Below are 16294 nucleotides of genomic sequence, written 5' to 3' on the forward strand. Positions count from 1 at the left end.
CCTCTAGTCAGCAGGTGGCAGCAGTGTTACTCACTTCTCTGCCTAAGAAAAGACCCAGGGATTTTCCAGGACTTGACTCCAAGGAAGGCTATACCTTCGGTAGAAGTTTGAGTGCAGTTTCTCTGCCATAGAATTAGGTAGAGTGACCTTCTCTCGTGAGCCCAAACTGAGGAGGCATCCTGGTTTTGATAAAGCCTTTGTTGACCTGCTCTTCTGGAATTCCGAGAGAAAGTTGTGCTCATCCTGGGCCCGAAGAAGGGATGGCAGTAGCCTTGAGGAAAGCCTGTCTGCCTTAGTTGCTGGTATCTTTGATCCTGGTATTTTCACCATCCTGCAGAGGAAACCAAGCCCCCTGAGACTTCAGGGTCATGACCTTCAGTGGCACCTAGCATCATTCTGTCCCGTGCCCAGCATAGCCCTTGTGGATCATGAAGGCTCCATGGGCTTCAGGGGGCTGTTCCACCGGGGGTCACCAGCACATCCACCTTGCCCTGCTTTGCTTCTCTGTCTCCTGAGGTTGGCCTGCAGTGGGACCCTGCTTTTCACTTCCTCCCACTCAGTTTGGCCCCATGACCCTGCTCTTCACAGCCTCATAGATCCCTTGAGTGGGCAGCTCAAAGGATGTGCTGATGTTACTCTTGGCTGAAGTCTCAACATAGTGAGCACCCAAAGAAGAGGCAGCCAGCTTGTTCCCTTCCTCCAGCATCACCTGTCACTCAACCACCAGGTCACTCTCATGGCCTGCCACCAGGAAGACGATGTTGAAGGGTTTTCACTTTCTCCAGAACCTCCTGATGGCACTGTGTGACTCTCAAAAGATGTTCTGTTGGCGATATCAAACAACAGAAGGCCTCCCACCAAGTTCTCATAGTAGGTGCCAGCCACTGACCTCAGCAGCCAAGAAGAAATCCAGAATTAGTTTTGAATCCTCTACTGAGAACAGAAGGGGGTGAGGGAATTCGAGCCATTTAATGGAAAAAAATGGGCTAGAGTCAAAAGACCTCAATTCTTGATTAGCTGTGTGACATGTAAATAGTTTCTGAGTCCCATCCTGTCTGCATATGGAAGAGACTTGATCATTCAGCAAGAATTTTTTAGCTGGACCTGGGCCAGCCAGTGGGTCACCATGATGAATACAAACATAGGGAGCAAGCCCTGGCCAGGCAGGGCAGTTGGTTAGAGCATTGTCCTGTTATGCCAAGGTTGTGGGCTCAATCCTGATCAGGGCACGTACAAGAATCAACTAATGAATGCATAAATAAGTGGAACAACAAATTATCTCTCTCAGAGATTTCTCTCAAATCAATAATTAAAAAATAACAGGGAGCAATCCTATGATTGGATAAATACAAAACTGCTACTGTGATGGGCTAGCTGCAAAGGAGAGGTTCGGAGTGCCAGGGGAGAGGGTCTGAGCAGTTGGGCCACAGTTCAAAGGACCCAAGTGAAGGGGTGGGGATCTCTTTCAAGGAGCAAGAACTGCATGTGTGCCAGCCCCAAGGCAGTGTGGTGAGGCAACTTGGGCCAAGTCATGCAGTGCCTTGGCCCCTCAAAAGAGGGGGGGCTTTACCCAAAAAGTAACAAGAGCCTTTGCCAGTGTGGCTCAGTGGTTGGAACACCCATCGTCCCTGTAACCAGGTTGTAGGTTCAATTCCTGGTCAGGGCACATACTTGGGTTGCAGGCCGGTTCCCTGGTCTGGGCACGTACAAGCCCCAGTCCAGGAGGCAACCAATCGATGCTTCTTGCATTAATGTTTCTCCCATTGATATTTACTGGCTTTGTAACCTCTCTGGGCCTCAGTCCCCATATCAGTAAAATGGAAAATTGAAGTACCTGCCTTATACAGTACATAAGAGCTCAGTCAGTGCTAGCAGCTGTTCCTTCTTCCCAAATACCTGCTTTTAGCTTGGCTCCTTCTCCTCCAGGTCCCAGCTCTAAAGTCATCTCAGCGAGGCCCTCCTGACCCACTTGCTCCGGAGGACCTCTGTCACTCTCAGTCCCATCTCCCTTATCTGTCGCCTTCAAAAATTTTACTTATTTATTTATTTATTTATTTTTAGAGAGGGGATAGAGGAAGAAAGAGAGGGAGAGAAACATTGATGTGTGAGAGACACATCGACTGGTTTTCTCTTGCACTCCCCAGCTGTGGACCCGGCCTGCAACCCAGGTGTATGCCCTGACCAAAAATCGAACCTGCAAACTTTCAGTTCACAGGTGGGCGCTCAATCCGAGTCCCATCAGCCAGGGCTTATCTGTGGTCTTTATAGCACTTAACCACAACTAGAAGTAGTTTGCTTCACTTATTTATTAATTTTTCCTCCCTCTTCCACTAGAATGTCAGCCGCTGGAGGGCAATTCTGTATCCCCAGAGCCCAGAAGAGAGCACTGGCTCATGTTTAAGGATCTGATGAAGAAATAATAATATGCCATAAAGCAAACAATTCCCTCTCCTGGCCCAAGCTTTCCTGTCTGTGAAATGGGGATAATCATGCCAATTTTGTATGGTTGTTGTAATGATGAGCAAAGACTTTTTACAAAGAGGAGGCAGAAGGCAGTGCACAGGGCGACCCCAACTGGCCCAGCTGCCGTGGGGAGCAAGCTGAGAAACACCCTGACTGAAAACTTCCCAAGAACCCTGGGATGGGGGGATTGTCAGCACCTGTTACTGAGAAAGAATCCGAGGCTCAAAGGGGTGGAGTGACTGGCTTCCAGGTCACAAAGTAAGGCAAGTAGTCGTGCTGTTTTTGCTGTGGCATCTGCCTATGCTCTTCCCATGCCCACTGGCACAATGACATCTTCAAAACACCCCCTCTACACCTGTTGAGATTCTTCCCTACATAAGCACCATCTCCTCCAGAAAGCCTTTGATTGAGCCAGGACATTCACTGTTGAGTTTCTGTTGCAAATTAGGTTCCCCAGAAGGCATTTACAGTTGACCTCAACTCCCAGGTTAGGGGTGCTGATCTGCACAGTAGAGGCTCCCTACACATACACATACAGGGAGTCCCCAGCATGCAGTTTACCCTTGAATAACATGGATTTGAACTGCGTGGGTCATTGGGAAAATCCAAGTGTAAGTGGACCTGCGCAGTTCAAATAGGTCAAAACCGTGCAGCAGGGCATTACTGAGATGAATACCTGCTTGGGGAAGGAAAGGAAGGGAGCAGGACTGAGCAGAGGGAGGGAGGGAGGATTTATCTGTGATATAACAGTAGTGGCTTCAATGGACCCCATAATGAACGATTAATCAGGGGTTTGAACTTCAGACTTGTTCATAGTTGGGAGAAGGCCAGGCCTTTGATTACTCTTCTCCCATTAGATCGACACTGGATGTGGGCTGTACCTGAGGGGCAGTGCGTTCCCAGGCAGTGGGGCTCCTTGTCCCACGGCACTCCCAGCAGCTGGGGGGTGTGGGGTGGGAAGGGTGGTGAAGAGGAGGCTGTAAACTCGTCAGTCCTGCCTCCCAGATCCATATCCAGACCAGAGGTGCTGGGCAGCAACAACCACACCTAAATCTCATGCTCAGACTCATCCATCCAAGGCAGGATCTAAGGAGGCTCCGAGCCAGGCTCCCCCTGAAATTCCCCACAGCCGTCCTCACCTGTGCAGCTGTGTATAGACTCAGCGTCCCAGCGTCCCAGCCCAGGAACGCTGCTGGAAATGGCCACATCTCAGCCAAGAGAAGAAGGTAATGATGGCAGTTCATGTCATTCAGTTCTCAGCATGTGACAGGTTCTGGCTGAGCATATTCCCCCATTATCTCATTCATGTACACCGCCCCCCTTGAGGTAGGGTGTTTTACGAGGAAACAGGCTCAAGAATAGGAAGCTGTACACCTGCATCTGGACCTTTCTAGTAGAAAGGAGCTGAGCTAAGACCCCAAAATCCAGGAGCCATGACCGTGCCAGAATACTGTTTATATGAATGCTTAGGGTATATTCTGCCATTTGCCCTTTGGAGAGATACTCTCTCCACCCCACCAGCACTTCTGGGGTTGACACTGCTTCAACCCTTTCCCTTCCAGAGTCAGCACTGGCATGGGCCTGCACGTTGCTGCCTGCTGGGGTGCCTAGGGGTTTGAGTCTTGTGGATGAGCCGAATGCCCCCCCAGTCCTCCTCCAACTTGATGTTCCCCTGCTGCAGGGCTTGCTGGATGGCGTCGGCAAGTGTGTCAAAGGCCAGGTCCACATTGCAGTTATTTTTGGCTGAGGTCTCCATGAAGGCCATGCCCAGGGAGGCAGCCAGCTCCTCTGCCTCCTGGGCTGAGACACAACGGGTGTTCTGTAAGTCACTCTTGTGGCCAACCAGCAGGAAGATTGCCTTGTCCGTGCCCTGAGTCGCCACCACCTCCTGGTGCCAATGTGGAATGTGTTCAAAGGACTTCCTGTTTGTCACATCAAAAACCAGCAGGACACCCACCACATTCCGGTAAAAAGACCTGGTGATGCACCTGATGGGATTGGGAAGTAAGTCGAGAGGCTTATGTCTTCAGGACACCCCCAGAGGCAGAACCTCCCCCACTTCCCCACCACCTGTTACAGCTCATTTCACACTACCCTGTGCTTCTGTTCCTGGACTCTGTCTCTTTCCCAAGACACCCAGTGCTTCTCAGTTTGGGGGCGAGTTTGACTCACTGTTCTCCTGACCAGGCCTCCATTCCGGGAGGAGGCCTCGCATTTTCCTGTGTGAAGGTCTGCTTCCCCGTTCCCTGTCCCGCACACTCCTACGCATCCTTCAAGGCCAACACAAATATTTCCTCCTTTCCCACTTCCTTGACCTCCCGCCCTGTGCTCCTGTGGGCTCCCCTGAACTCACGTCACTCATCCCTCCAGGGTTCAATGTCGGGTCCTTCTCCCTTGTCCTCAAGGCCTGAATGTTCCTCTGGGGTCTGTGGTGGGAGGGACGACCGACCAGGTCTCAAGCATCTGGCTCAGGAGCTTGGCCACCCAGCTGTATTTGTCAGGTGTATGACTCAAGAGTGAAGGACCCGAACCCCAGCGCAGGGACACCCAGACCTCTATTTTGGGGCCAATGGGGCTGACCCCTCTGAGGGATCTCCACGGCCAGGGAGACCAGCACTGATCCCCGAACTGAGGCTCCTCACCTACTCATTTCTCCCCCCCTCTTCCCTCCTCCACCCACCTCGTATCCACAGCACTCCGCCCCATCCCGCACCTGAAACGCTCCTGGCCCGCGGTGTCCCAGAGCTGCAATTTGACCCACGGCCCGGCTCCCAGCTGCAGAGGGCGGCTGTAGAACTCGACGCCCACCGTGGGCTCAGACTGGAGCTCCTCCGCCGGCGCCGCGGTCCCGAGCGCGCCCCCCACGTAGCGCCGCAGCAGCGACGTCTTGCCCACAGCCGCGTCCCCCAGCAGCAGGATCCGAAACTGGTAGCGGCAACCTCCCGCCTCCATTGCGGGAGTCTCGTCCATCCAGTCCGGCAGTCATTGTCCAGCCCCGCCCTGCCGAGTGGCCGGAAGGGTGGCCCTGCCCCCGCCCAACACAGCTGCTAAGCGACCCGTCACCAGCACGTGGTGGACCGTGGAGCCTGGGTAGTTTTCAGCCCAGGGGGCCTGACCCTGGGGAAGCTGGCTGGTGGCTGGTGGAAACACCTAAATCACTTACTCTTTGAGCCTCAGTTTTCTCTGTGAAATGAAGATAATGGTAACCCTCTACTTCACAGGTTGAAAAGATTAAACTAAAGTCCGGAGGAGGACTGGGGAGGAATGATAACCAAAGAGGAATTGGCCCAAGACTACCAGTGCTAGAGCAGTCACCTGCTAGCATGATTCATTCACCTGCTGTGGCCCCATGGCCCAGGGAGAGGATGGGGCACAATCTGCTAGAAGAGGCAGGACAGACACAGACAACTGTCATTGCGGATGGAGTGCATTTGGCCTGTGGACTGGACAGCTAACACTTATGAGGCCAGATGGTCCATTCTTTATGCTTTGTGGGCAGCAGCGCTTTGAGAGGGGGCTCAGATGTGTGGCTTGTCTTAGGTCTGGAACTCACATTTGGGTTTGTTTTCATTTTTTTTAAAGATTTTATTTATTTATCTTTAGAGGGGAAGGGAAGCAGAGAAGGAGAGAAATATCTGTGTATGGTTGCTTCTCATGTATCCCCTGCTGGGACCTGGCCCACCCAGGCATGTGCCCTGACTGGGAATCAAACTGCGATCCTTTGTTTCGCAGGCCTGTACTCAATCCACTGAGCTACACCTGCAAAGGCCTATCGTCTTCTTTTAAAAATTTATTTATTGTTTTTATAGGGAGAGGAAGGGAGAGACAGAAACATTCACTTCATGTTTCACCTACTTGTGCATTCATTGGTCGGTTCCTGTATGTGCCCTGACCCAACTGAACCCGCGACCGTGGGGTATTAGGGTGATGCTTTAATCTACTGAGCTACCTGGCCAGGGCTGTCTCACTCTTTATTACCCCCTTGATATGCCGCAAAAGGGGACTGCAAAGTAAGTCCCTAGAGGACAAGGACATGGTGGTCAGTTCTGTTTCCGAGATCCACTGCACCCTTTCCGGTCTGGCCTTCTGGCAACCCAGAGCATCAAGGCTGGACTTCTGGCCGGTCCCAAACAGGCAGATTGTTATCAATTTAACTTGTTTTGGCAAACTGGCAGGGTGGGGGGGGGGTCCTCATTATTTCAACTGTCATGTCATCACATTTCCTCCTCACACAACCTTGTGAGTGGGTGTGGTTATCCTCTCCATTTTTACAGATGAGGAAACTGAGGCTCAGAGAAGTTAAATAACCAGCCCAAGGTCACTCAACGAGGAAGAATGAGACTACCTTCTAAGTCCACCAAAGGTCAAGGCCCTGTTTGCTACCATGTTTGCTATTTTTGCTTCTGACTGAACAGGTCAGGGATGTGAAAAGGCCCAGGTTTTCCTCTGGTTAACTCTAAACAAATCAGCGAGAAGCCACGTGCATGGCAGAGCCCGAAGGGAGCCAGCTCTGCCTGCCCCTTCTTCCATGAGTTGGAGAGAAACCTGACAACCTAGGAACCAGGAGACACCAAAAGGAAGGCTGCGAGTGTCGAGGGATCCTCACCACCAGCTCTGCCCAAATCAAGAGAATCTGTCCACTCCCTCCTGCCTCACCTACTCCTCCATCAGGGTGTTCTCCCCACCTCGCTCTATTAGGCTGGAAAATACTTTAGTGTCAGGTTCTTGCAGATGCCCCCCAGTCCTTCTTTACCTACTACTGAGGCTCTGAGCTCCAGCCAAGCTAAGCATCTTTCCTCTTCTCAGCTCTCAGCCAGAACACTCCGCTTCTGCTCTTCAGAGAGCTAATACCACAGTCTAGATCCCTGCCCTTGGGAAGCCCCTCTAAGACTGGCCTATGGGGTCACATGCCCTTTTAGTAGGCTGTAAAGTCTGTCCCCCTTTGAGATGTGAGCCCCTTTGGGGTGAGGACCAGTGGTTGTATCCTCAATGGATGATACAAAATAGAAACTCAGTAAATATGTATGATTGAATGAATAAATAAAAGTGGAGAAGTGCTATTCATTCATTCATTCAGTCAATCAGTCAGTCAGCCAGACACCATAATAGAGCAAGACTTGAGGAGGTCCAGGTCAGAGACCTCTTCTAGGAGGTGATGGGTCTCCAAGGACAATGGGAGCTGGGAAGGTCAGGGAGGAAGGGCTGCTGGGCAAAGGCAGAGAGGCATGAAATAGCTTGGAATGCAGTTTAAGCCTTCCCAGAAAGCTTTATGGTCAGCACACATGGGCAAGTGCACTGTCAGCATCAGCCTCCTTGAACTTCCTCTCCCAGACACTGTGGGTTGGGGTCATGTGCCTGCCCCTGACTGCAACTTAGCACTTGAATCTGGATGTCAGCTGACCTGTGTGACCTGGGGGCAAGTCTTCTCCTCTCTCCACTCCTGCCTCCCCTTTTGTTAAGTGAGGCAAATTGTGATGCCCACCTCACAGGGAAGTTCTGAAAAATGTGTTGAGAAGTCAGTGATTTGAGGGCAGGTGAATGACTTCATCTAAATGTTTTCTTGCTTACTTAAAAAATATCTTTAATTGGGGTAGAAGTGGCACAATACACTGCACCTATGAAAAATGTACTATATAAGGGGCTGTGATGTAAGTGTACACCCATGAAACCATGGCCACAGTTGAGATAACAAACATTAATCATCTCCAAAAGTTTCCCCATGTGGTTTTACACTCTTCTCTCCTGAACCCCAGTCCCAGGCAACCCCTACTTTGCTTTTTGCCACTAGAAACCATTTCACATTTTCTCGAAGCATACATAAATGAAATCACACAGTATGTAGTGTTTGCTGGCTCCTTTCATCAGCAACATGAAGACTCATCTATTTTGATGCACATGTAAAGTCTGTTCCTTTTTATAACTGGGTAGTATTCCAGTGCATGAATATACCACAGTTTGTTTACCTAATCCTTTGTTGAAGGACATTTGGGTGATTTCCCGCCTTTGGGCATTACAAATGATTGCTGTGAATGTTTATATTCAAGTCGTTGTGTATACATGTGCTTTCATTTCTCTTGGGAAATACCTCGTAGTGCAGTGATCACATAATACAGGAGGTGCACGTTTTACTTTTTTAGAAACTGACACTGTTTTCCAAAGTGTCCAAAGTGGCTGCACTATTTTACAATCCTAAACACTGAGAGTTCCAGTTGTTCTACCTTCTTGACATCACTTAATATTGTCATTTAGTTTTTAGCCACTCCAGCAGGTCTATGGTGTTGTTATCTCATTACAGTTTTAATTTGCATTTCCTTAATGACTGATATTTAGCATCATTCATATGTTTACTTGCCATCTGTTTATCTTTTTTTGTAAGATGTAAATTTTGTGGCCATTAAAAAAAATTGAGTAGTTTGACTTTTTAGTGTTGCATTTCAAATGTTCCTTATGTTCTAGGTAAACGTCCCTTGTTGGATTATATGTTTTGAAAGTATTTTCTCACCAGTCTCTCTCTTGCTTTTTATTTACTTAACAGTGTCACTTAAAGATCAAGAGTTTTAAATTTTGTTGAAATGTAACTTAATAGTTCACTATTGTACTGGAGGTCCCAGAAAAAGAAATAAAAAGCATCCACATTGGGAAGGAAGAAGTAAACCTGTCTCTATTCATAGACATGTAAAAAGTCCTAAGAAACTTACCAAAAAATTGCTAGAATTAATAAGTGAGTTTAACAAGGTTGCAGGGTACCAGTCAATATGCAAAAATTAATCCTATATCAGGGACTTCCGCCAAGATGGAGGCGTAGGTGGAAATACTTTGCGTCCTTGCACAACCAAACCTAAAAACAACAAAGTTTTAACAATAATAAATGCAACCAAACCACACAGAAAATGGACAATATGGAGTCCGAAAACAACAAACCGCTCAGCTAAACCGGTGAGAGGGGCGAAGCCAGCAGTGGAGCGAGTTGGGCAGAGAAGATCCTCTGACCAGGGCGGTGCACAGGCAGCCGAGGGCGGGGATCCCAGATGTGGGCTACCTACTGGCGGACACAGGAAAGAGGCGCGGTAGGTCGAGCATTTGCGCACAGATAAACCAGTGAAGAGGCGAGCATTGAGACTGTGCAGCGCAGGGCAGCGGGCTCGCACATTTGCGCTCAGATAAACAGGCGGGGGCCGGCGGAGAGGACCGCCATTGCTCCCTCTCTGACCCCGCCCCCACATATAGCGTCACAAACCAGCGACCTTGGTGGCCCCGCCCTGATGAACGCCTAAGGCGCCTCTCCTCTTGCGTAACAGGCACAAACAGATCAAAACATGGCTCAAGAAGAACTCACAGCCCCAGAGCCAATAAATCTAAGCGATGAAAAAATAGCCAAACTATCAGATGCACAGTTCAAAACACTGGTGACCAGGATGCTCACAGAACTGGTTGATTTTAGCCACAAATTAGAGGAACATATGAAGGCTAAACTAATTGAAATGAAGGGAAATGCACAGGAAACCAATAGTAATGGAAAGGAAACTGGGACTCAAATCAAGGGAGTGGACCAGAAGGACGGGAAAAATGACCAAACAGAAAAGGATAAAGAAACAAGAATTCAAAAAAAGGAGGAGAGGCTTAGGAACCTCCAGGACATCTTTAAACGCTCCAACATCCGAATTATAGGGGTACCAGAAGGGGAAGAGGACCAGCCATGAGTGGAAACCTTATTTGAACAAATAATAAAGGAGAACTTTACCAATCTGGCAAAAGAAATAGACTTCCAGGAAATCCAGGAAGCTCAGAGAGTCCCAAAGAAGTTGGACCCAAGAAGGAACACAATAAGGCACATCATCATTATATTAGCCAAGATTAAAATGGAGAGAATCCTAGAAGCAGCAAGAGATAAGGAGACAGTCACCTGACAAAGGAGTTCCCATCAAAGTGTCAGTGAATTTCTCAAAAGAGACCTTACAGGCAAGAAGGGGCTGGAAAGAAGTATTCCAACTCATGAAAGGCAAGGACCTACAACCAAGATTGCTCTATCCAGCAAAGTTTTCATTTAGAATGGAAGGACAGATAAAGTGCTTCTCAGATAAGATCAAATTCGAGGAGTTCATCATCACCAAGCCCTTATATGAAATGTCAAAGGGACTTATCTAAGAAAAAGAAGATAAAAAAGATGAACAGTGAAAGGACAGCAAACTCACAGGTATTAACAACCACACCAAAAACAAATGCAAACAAGAGCACAGCTAGATCAGGAGCCGAACCATAGAAATGAAGATCCCATGGAGGGTTAGCAACAGGGGAGTGGGAGGAGGAAAAGGGGGGAGAAGGTACAGAAAATAAGTAGCATAGACGGTAAATGGGGGGAGGGCAAGAATAATAGGGGAAATGTAGAATCTAAAGAACTTGAGACACGTGGTCATAAACTAAAGGGGGGAAATGATGGGGGAGGGGGTGTCCAGGGTGGAGGGGAATGAAGGGGGGAAACAGAACAACTGTAATGGCATAATCAATAAAATATATTAAAAAAATTTTAATGTCTTTGAGTTAGGTGAACATTTTATTTTATTATTTATTTATTTTAAAAGATTTTTTTAAAGGACACAAAGAGCACAAACTACAAATGAGAAAAATCAATATATTGGATTAATCAGAATAAAAAACTTTTGCTCTTTCAACACTCTGGCTGGTGTGTTAAGACCATGGTGCAGGGACCAAGGGCAGATTCAGAGAGAGTAGTGAGTAAACTATTGTTGTCTTGTGGGTCAGTGGGAATAACATCAGTGGGGGTGGTAAAAACCGTGATTTTTGAAGTATCTTAACATGGAGAACAGAAGGGTGAAAAAGGTGAAGGGCTTAAACAAAACAAACAAAAAAATCTCACGTTTAACAGTATCAGATTACCAGGGTATGTTAATAACAACAGCATGCTGATTACTAGAGGGAAAGGGGGGTGGGGGAGGTGGAAGAGAGTAAAGGGGGCATAAAAGGTGATGGAAGCAGACTTGACTTGGTAGTAAACACAATACATTATACAGGTGATGTACTATAGAATTGTATCCCTGAAATCTACACAATTTTATTAACTAATGTCACCCCATAAATTCAATAAAGAAAAAGATGGAGGACACAGGATCTTCTGATGTATTGAACCTGAGATGTTAATGACCCAGGATCATTCCAAGGACTTACTGAGAAAGGGAAGAGGAGGTTTGGAGGAGGCAAGACTGTGTCCTGGGAAGCCTGTTTATTAAAGATACCAGTGTAGAGGTCAAAGAAGCAGCAGGATATAAGGTCTGGAACTCAGGAGAAAAGTGGGGTTGAAGACACACATTTGGAAGTCTCTTACACTAGAAAGTTTCTTACACTCTTAATCTGTCGCCTTCTCCATAAAATGGGAAAAATAGTAGTAACCAACCTTTTAAAGTGCATGTACACATAAAAATAAGTAAATTAAGCATAGAATAGGAGCTTAATTATTTTTTTCTTAATTCTTTATATTTTATTTACGGGGTGGGGGGAGAGAAAGAGAAACATCAACTTGTTGTTCCACTTATTTATGAATTCATTGGTTGCTTCTTGTATGTGCCCTGACCCAAGATGGAACCAGCAACTTTGGTGTATCTGAAGGATGCTCTAACCAACGGAGAGACCTGGCCAGGGCTGGGACACTTAATTCTTGACAGCTACTATTTGTATATTGACGCTTATTCATTAGATGGACGAAAGATGCAAATGGCATGACTGTGAGTGTGGTCACTGGGGTGGACTCCCGGATTCGGATACCAGCCCCTCACTTGCTGTGTGATACATGCCTCGGTTTCCTGAGTAGAAAAGGGCATAATTATAATGCCTGTACATAGGGTTATTATGCAAAGTCGCTGAGGTAATCGAGCACAGTTTACTGGTACTTAGCACCCAGAAGAGGTACCTATTAGAGGAAAAGACAACCTTAAACAAATAACACACTCATCCCATGAGCACACTCATCCCATGAGCAATCAGTCCCCTCTTCCTAACACGCCCTCCCAAAGCTCCTCTACGAGACCTTAGCCCTCCCCGAAACTCACTCGTTTGCCGCCCCCCACCACGCAGGCCCACTGCTGTCCGACCGGAGGTCTTTCTTTTCCCAGCTCTGAGAATCTTCCCAGATTAAACTCGAGGGCACAGGGAGTTTTATTCAGGCGTAGGCCCAGCGCCCCGCGCAGGACGTCCACGCAGTGCTGGGCGACGTGAACGAGGTACCTCCGCCACTGAGCACACCCTCTGCTTCGTTCCTCCACCCACTGTGAAAAGGTGCCCGCCCCGCACCCACGTTGGCCTACGAGCCCACGCACCGCCCCAGCCCGAAAGCAAAGGGACCAAAGAAACTATAACTCCCAGCGGTCCTTGCGGTGCGCCGCGACAATCCTCCCGCGCACGGTCGTCAGAGGCGGAGCCTATATATACTGCCGCACCGCACGAGACAGTCCTTTCTCTCGACCGTCGCGTACACGGTTGTATGCGATGAGCTCGGCGTGCTGCTCTTCCTGTCCATCCACTACCAGCATTCCCCCTGCTTCCCTGCCCTTATCCTTACCTCCATCGGCCTCCCGAGGCTGTAGAATGTTAAGTGTAGCAATGAGGAGCCAGGCCTCTCCGCCCGCCGGGGCCGAGGTCCAGAGGGGCACATGGGCCGCCTGCGCAGAGGAGGGCTGCGCCCTTCCCCCCCACCCTCGGCCCGCGCAGCCTGGCGCTCTAGTATGACGGGTAAGTAGCGTGGGCGGGCGGCCGTGGGCCCAGCAACTCCGTGCCTTAAGTGGCTTAATTGGGGGGGGGGGGGGCGTGTTGTCAGAAAGACCTGGAATCAGAATCTGCCTTTGTTATCTCACAGCTGGGTTACCTTGGGCAAGTGACTTACTTTTTATTATCTGGCTGCACATGTTAGGAAGGTCGCCTTGGTGAATATGAGAGCAGGGTTTTCTGGAGGATGGGTTTTAGGGTCATTCAGGTATTAAATGGTAATTGGGGTCTATAGGATCTGTGTTTTCCTTTGGTCTTCGGAATGAGGAGTTTCATGATGCGCAGGATTTAGGTGAGTTTCAGGGTAGAGCCGAGCTTGAGCTGTCCTGTGACACAGTGCCCTGTGGCCCTTATCGAAGCTGCTGCTGCTTCCACATAGCTGCTGCAGTCAAAAAGGAGCCCAAAGTGACAGTTTTCCTTGACGGTCGCCGTTCTGTTTGCTGTAACTGATCTGCAACATTTTGGGAAACGACAGTTTCGATTGTACCTGCTGTTTCTCAGGTATAAACAGATCTTTATTAATAAATCGATGTTTCCATAGACTAGCAAGAAATGTTGATAGGGTGGCGATTTTTAACCAGTGTGCCCTAAGGATTTTTGAAACGTGCAATACCTGCCAGGGCTGGTGTGATTCAGTGGATTGAGAGCTGGCCTGTGAACCAAGGCTCAATTCCCAACTGTTCGGGCCTGTGCCCTCAGTTGCTGCTGGGTTCCCAGTTGGCGTGTGAGAGGCAACCTATGGATGTATCTCATGCGCACTGGTGTTTCTGTCCCTCTCTTTTTCCCTCCCTTCCCCTCTGTAAAAGTAAATAAAAATTTTTTTAAGTTAAAAAACCTTGCAAGACCTGTCAGGGGCACTGACCTTTTCCCCCTTAAATTGCAAATATAACAGCAGCAGCCAGCACAATAGCCATCAGTGTGAATGAATCAAAATCATACCTACTTTTTGTCATTGGCAAAAAATAAGTTTTTGGGATGTGCGGTGCGGCGCCATTTTAGCTGTTATGTGTACAGTGAGATGAAAGGGTTGAAAATCACTGTGATGGGGTCTTGGATAGCTTTTGAAGAGGAGAGGATTGAAGCCAAGATAGTGTGGAGGGGCAGGAGGGGAAGATGGGTTAGATGTCTTCATGGGGAAGTCCAGTGGCAAGTGGCATAGATTTTGGTGATGCTTTGGGTCATTGTCCTTGAAAGCGTAAGGCCTCAATGCCAGGATCAAAGGCCAGTTAAACCTTTATGATTCTGAAGACCGAATAGATCATTCAGAACAATTGTGTTCTCATCTTAGCTGTTCCAGGTGAAGATTGCTGGATGGCTCAGATTGCTTTCTGGTGAGTGAGGACCCGAGCCATGGCAGTGATGGACATAACCACCTCAGGTAGGTTTCTTGTGGAGACTTGATTTGGGCGCTGCCTGGTGGTTCAGTACAGCATGTTTCCAAGGGCTGTGGCTGGTTGTAGCCATGGGATCTCCAACTGCATGCGAGAGCAACCTGGAGAGACTTTGACAGCTCAGGTCAGCATAATACCTGCAGCTGCCACTCGCCTTTCCTATATCACAGGTCCTGGGCTTGAGAGCCTGCCGCCTGAGTCCAGGTGTTTCCATCAGTTTCCACGCGGGTGGATATATTGCATCAACTTTGGTTTAGACCTTTCACACTTTTTCTGCAGGTTGCATCCACATTTCCTGGCTGTGTCTGGTACTGAAAAGGATAAGACATAAGCTCGTTGCTGTCCCTGTGCTTTAAAATAAGGTAAAGTTAGATGCTGAAGACAGCCTGGCCCTCTGGTTCCCTTTCCCATCAGATCTGTGCACCGGTCTTGGTGGTCGTAAAAGGAGGGAAAGTAACACTGAAGCTGGCCTCACAGCTCTGTAGCGTGTGGGCTAGTTTCAAACAAGGTTAAATTCTCTTTGAACTTGTCACTTCCTCCCCTGTAAAATCAGATAAAGGGAAGAGTGATGTGTTTGACTCTCTGGCCAGTTGGTATAGTGATGGCTGACTAATAGTTCTGTATTTGGAAGGATGGGATTTGTCATTGGCTTTGTTGTCTCTTGATAGAGTGTGTCCTCCTTTTTTTTAGATCTGTTATCAGTGAGCTGTCTTCATCTATGATTAATGATCTACGGAGTCGGGTAAGTGGAGCAGTTGCCTGCCTCCTGTGCTATATTTGTTAGCTGCCAGAGAACAAAAATTAATGTTTACAGAGTACAATTTGGTCTATTAGGTTTGCCCATCCTAAAGTCCAAGAGCACATTCTACTGTGAGTAGAATGTAGCAGAGGGGACAGCCCTGCACTTTGGGCAGCGCAGGCTGCTGTGAATATGCAGTTCAGAGCTTGAGCTCATGCTCCTTGGGGTAACCTCAAACCATGGGAGGTGGATTCAGTAGAAACAAGTAGTACTGTCTAGCTTGGGGCATTTATTTTAGGGTGACTGGTCTGGGATGAAACCTAATCTGAGTGGACATCTATGGATGATAAATGCGGATATGGGACTGAGACCAGCTCTTAGGATAAGTGCCTGGGTGGCACTGATGAATTGGGGCAGCATTAACACACTGGCTTATACTTCCTTTTCAGGAGAGAAGCTGTGTGGGAAGAAGCTAAAAGACCAGTTTGTGAGGGCCAGAACAGAGACCAAGTTACAGGAAATCCTCTCAGACCACTCCTTTACCCACCCGCCATGCTCCACCACCTGCTCCTGGTTCTTGAAACAGGCCTTTGCCTACCCCTTATCTGGGGCTGTCCCCTGTCCATCCTGCCCTGCAGCATGGAGGACGGTCTTAATAAATTATTAATGTAATGAAGTTGTCAGCCTGTTTCTTTGGGCTCAGTCCTAGGAAATTTTCGCAATAGGTTAACTAGGTGAAAACAGTGACTGTGGTCATTTTGTGAGTGCTGGTAGGTACTCTTATCTAAATACTTAGTAGACCCCCAAACTAAATCGTAGTCTCAATCTCCTGATTTAAAAAGTCTGACCTCTCAGGACAATATGATTAGTTCCATAATTGCAGTTAGACGTGGTTCTCCTTTGCTGAGCCTAAGACTAGATCTTTGAA

General features: G+C 48.2%; 1 protein-coding gene, 1 long non-coding RNA gene and 4 other non-coding genes across 8 annotated transcripts; 5 read left to right on the plus strand and 1 right to left on the minus strand.

The window, feature by feature from the left end:
* Positions 1–2288: 2288 nt before the first annotated feature.
* Positions 2289–5458, minus strand: RAB42 (RAB42, member RAS oncogene family). Its single transcript, XM_037149760.2, has 2 exons — positions 5177–5458; positions 2289–4451 (listed from the first exon to the last, which is right to left on the minus strand). The coding sequence occupies exons 1-2, from the start codon at positions 5431–5433 to the stop codon at positions 4028–4030; spliced, it is 681 nt and encodes a 226-aa protein (XP_037005655.2). The 5' UTR covers positions 5434–5458; the 3' UTR covers positions 2289–4027.
* A 7450-nt stretch (positions 5459–12908) lies between these two features.
* On the plus strand, positions 12909–16032 carry LOC119052329 (uncharacterized). Of its 3 annotated transcripts, none has more exons than XR_005083100.2 (6): positions 12909–13203; positions 13616–13737; positions 14525–14614; positions 14907–14989; positions 15318–15369; positions 15816–16032. It is a non-coding gene; the product is annotated as an uncharacterized LOC119052329 (long non-coding RNA). The 3 variants fall into 3 exon arrangements; XR_005083101.2 differs by lacking the exon at positions 12909–13203 and adding an exon at positions 13272–13528; XR_005083099.2 differs by lacking the exon at positions 13616–13737 and having other exon boundaries at positions 12912–13203.
* LOC119052553 (small nucleolar RNA SNORA16B/SNORA16A family) lies at positions 13579–13713 on the plus strand. The gene has a single exon (XR_005083149.2). It is a non-coding gene; the product is annotated as a small nucleolar RNA SNORA16B/SNORA16A family (small nucleolar RNA).
* LOC119052559 (small nucleolar RNA SNORA44) lies at positions 14664–14794 on the plus strand. Its single transcript, XR_005083154.2, has one exon. It is a non-coding gene; the product is annotated as a small nucleolar RNA SNORA44 (small nucleolar RNA).
* LOC119052561 (small nucleolar RNA SNORA61) lies at positions 15017–15136 on the plus strand. The gene has a single exon (XR_005083156.2). It is a non-coding gene; the product is annotated as a small nucleolar RNA SNORA61 (small nucleolar RNA).
* LOC119052521 (small nucleolar RNA SNORD99) lies at positions 15669–15742 on the plus strand. Its single transcript, XR_005083122.1, has one exon. It is a non-coding gene; the product is annotated as a small nucleolar RNA SNORD99 (small nucleolar RNA).
* Positions 16033–16294: the final 262 nt, after the last annotated feature.

This window comes from Artibeus jamaicensis, unplaced genomic scaffold, assembly GCF_021234435.1.
Source record: "Artibeus jamaicensis isolate MK-2021 breed Jamaican fruit bat unplaced genomic scaffold, CSHL_Jam_final scaffold_847, whole genome shotgun sequence".
In the NCBI taxonomy this organism is placed as follows: Eukaryota; Metazoa; Chordata; class Mammalia; order Chiroptera; family Phyllostomidae; genus Artibeus; species Artibeus jamaicensis.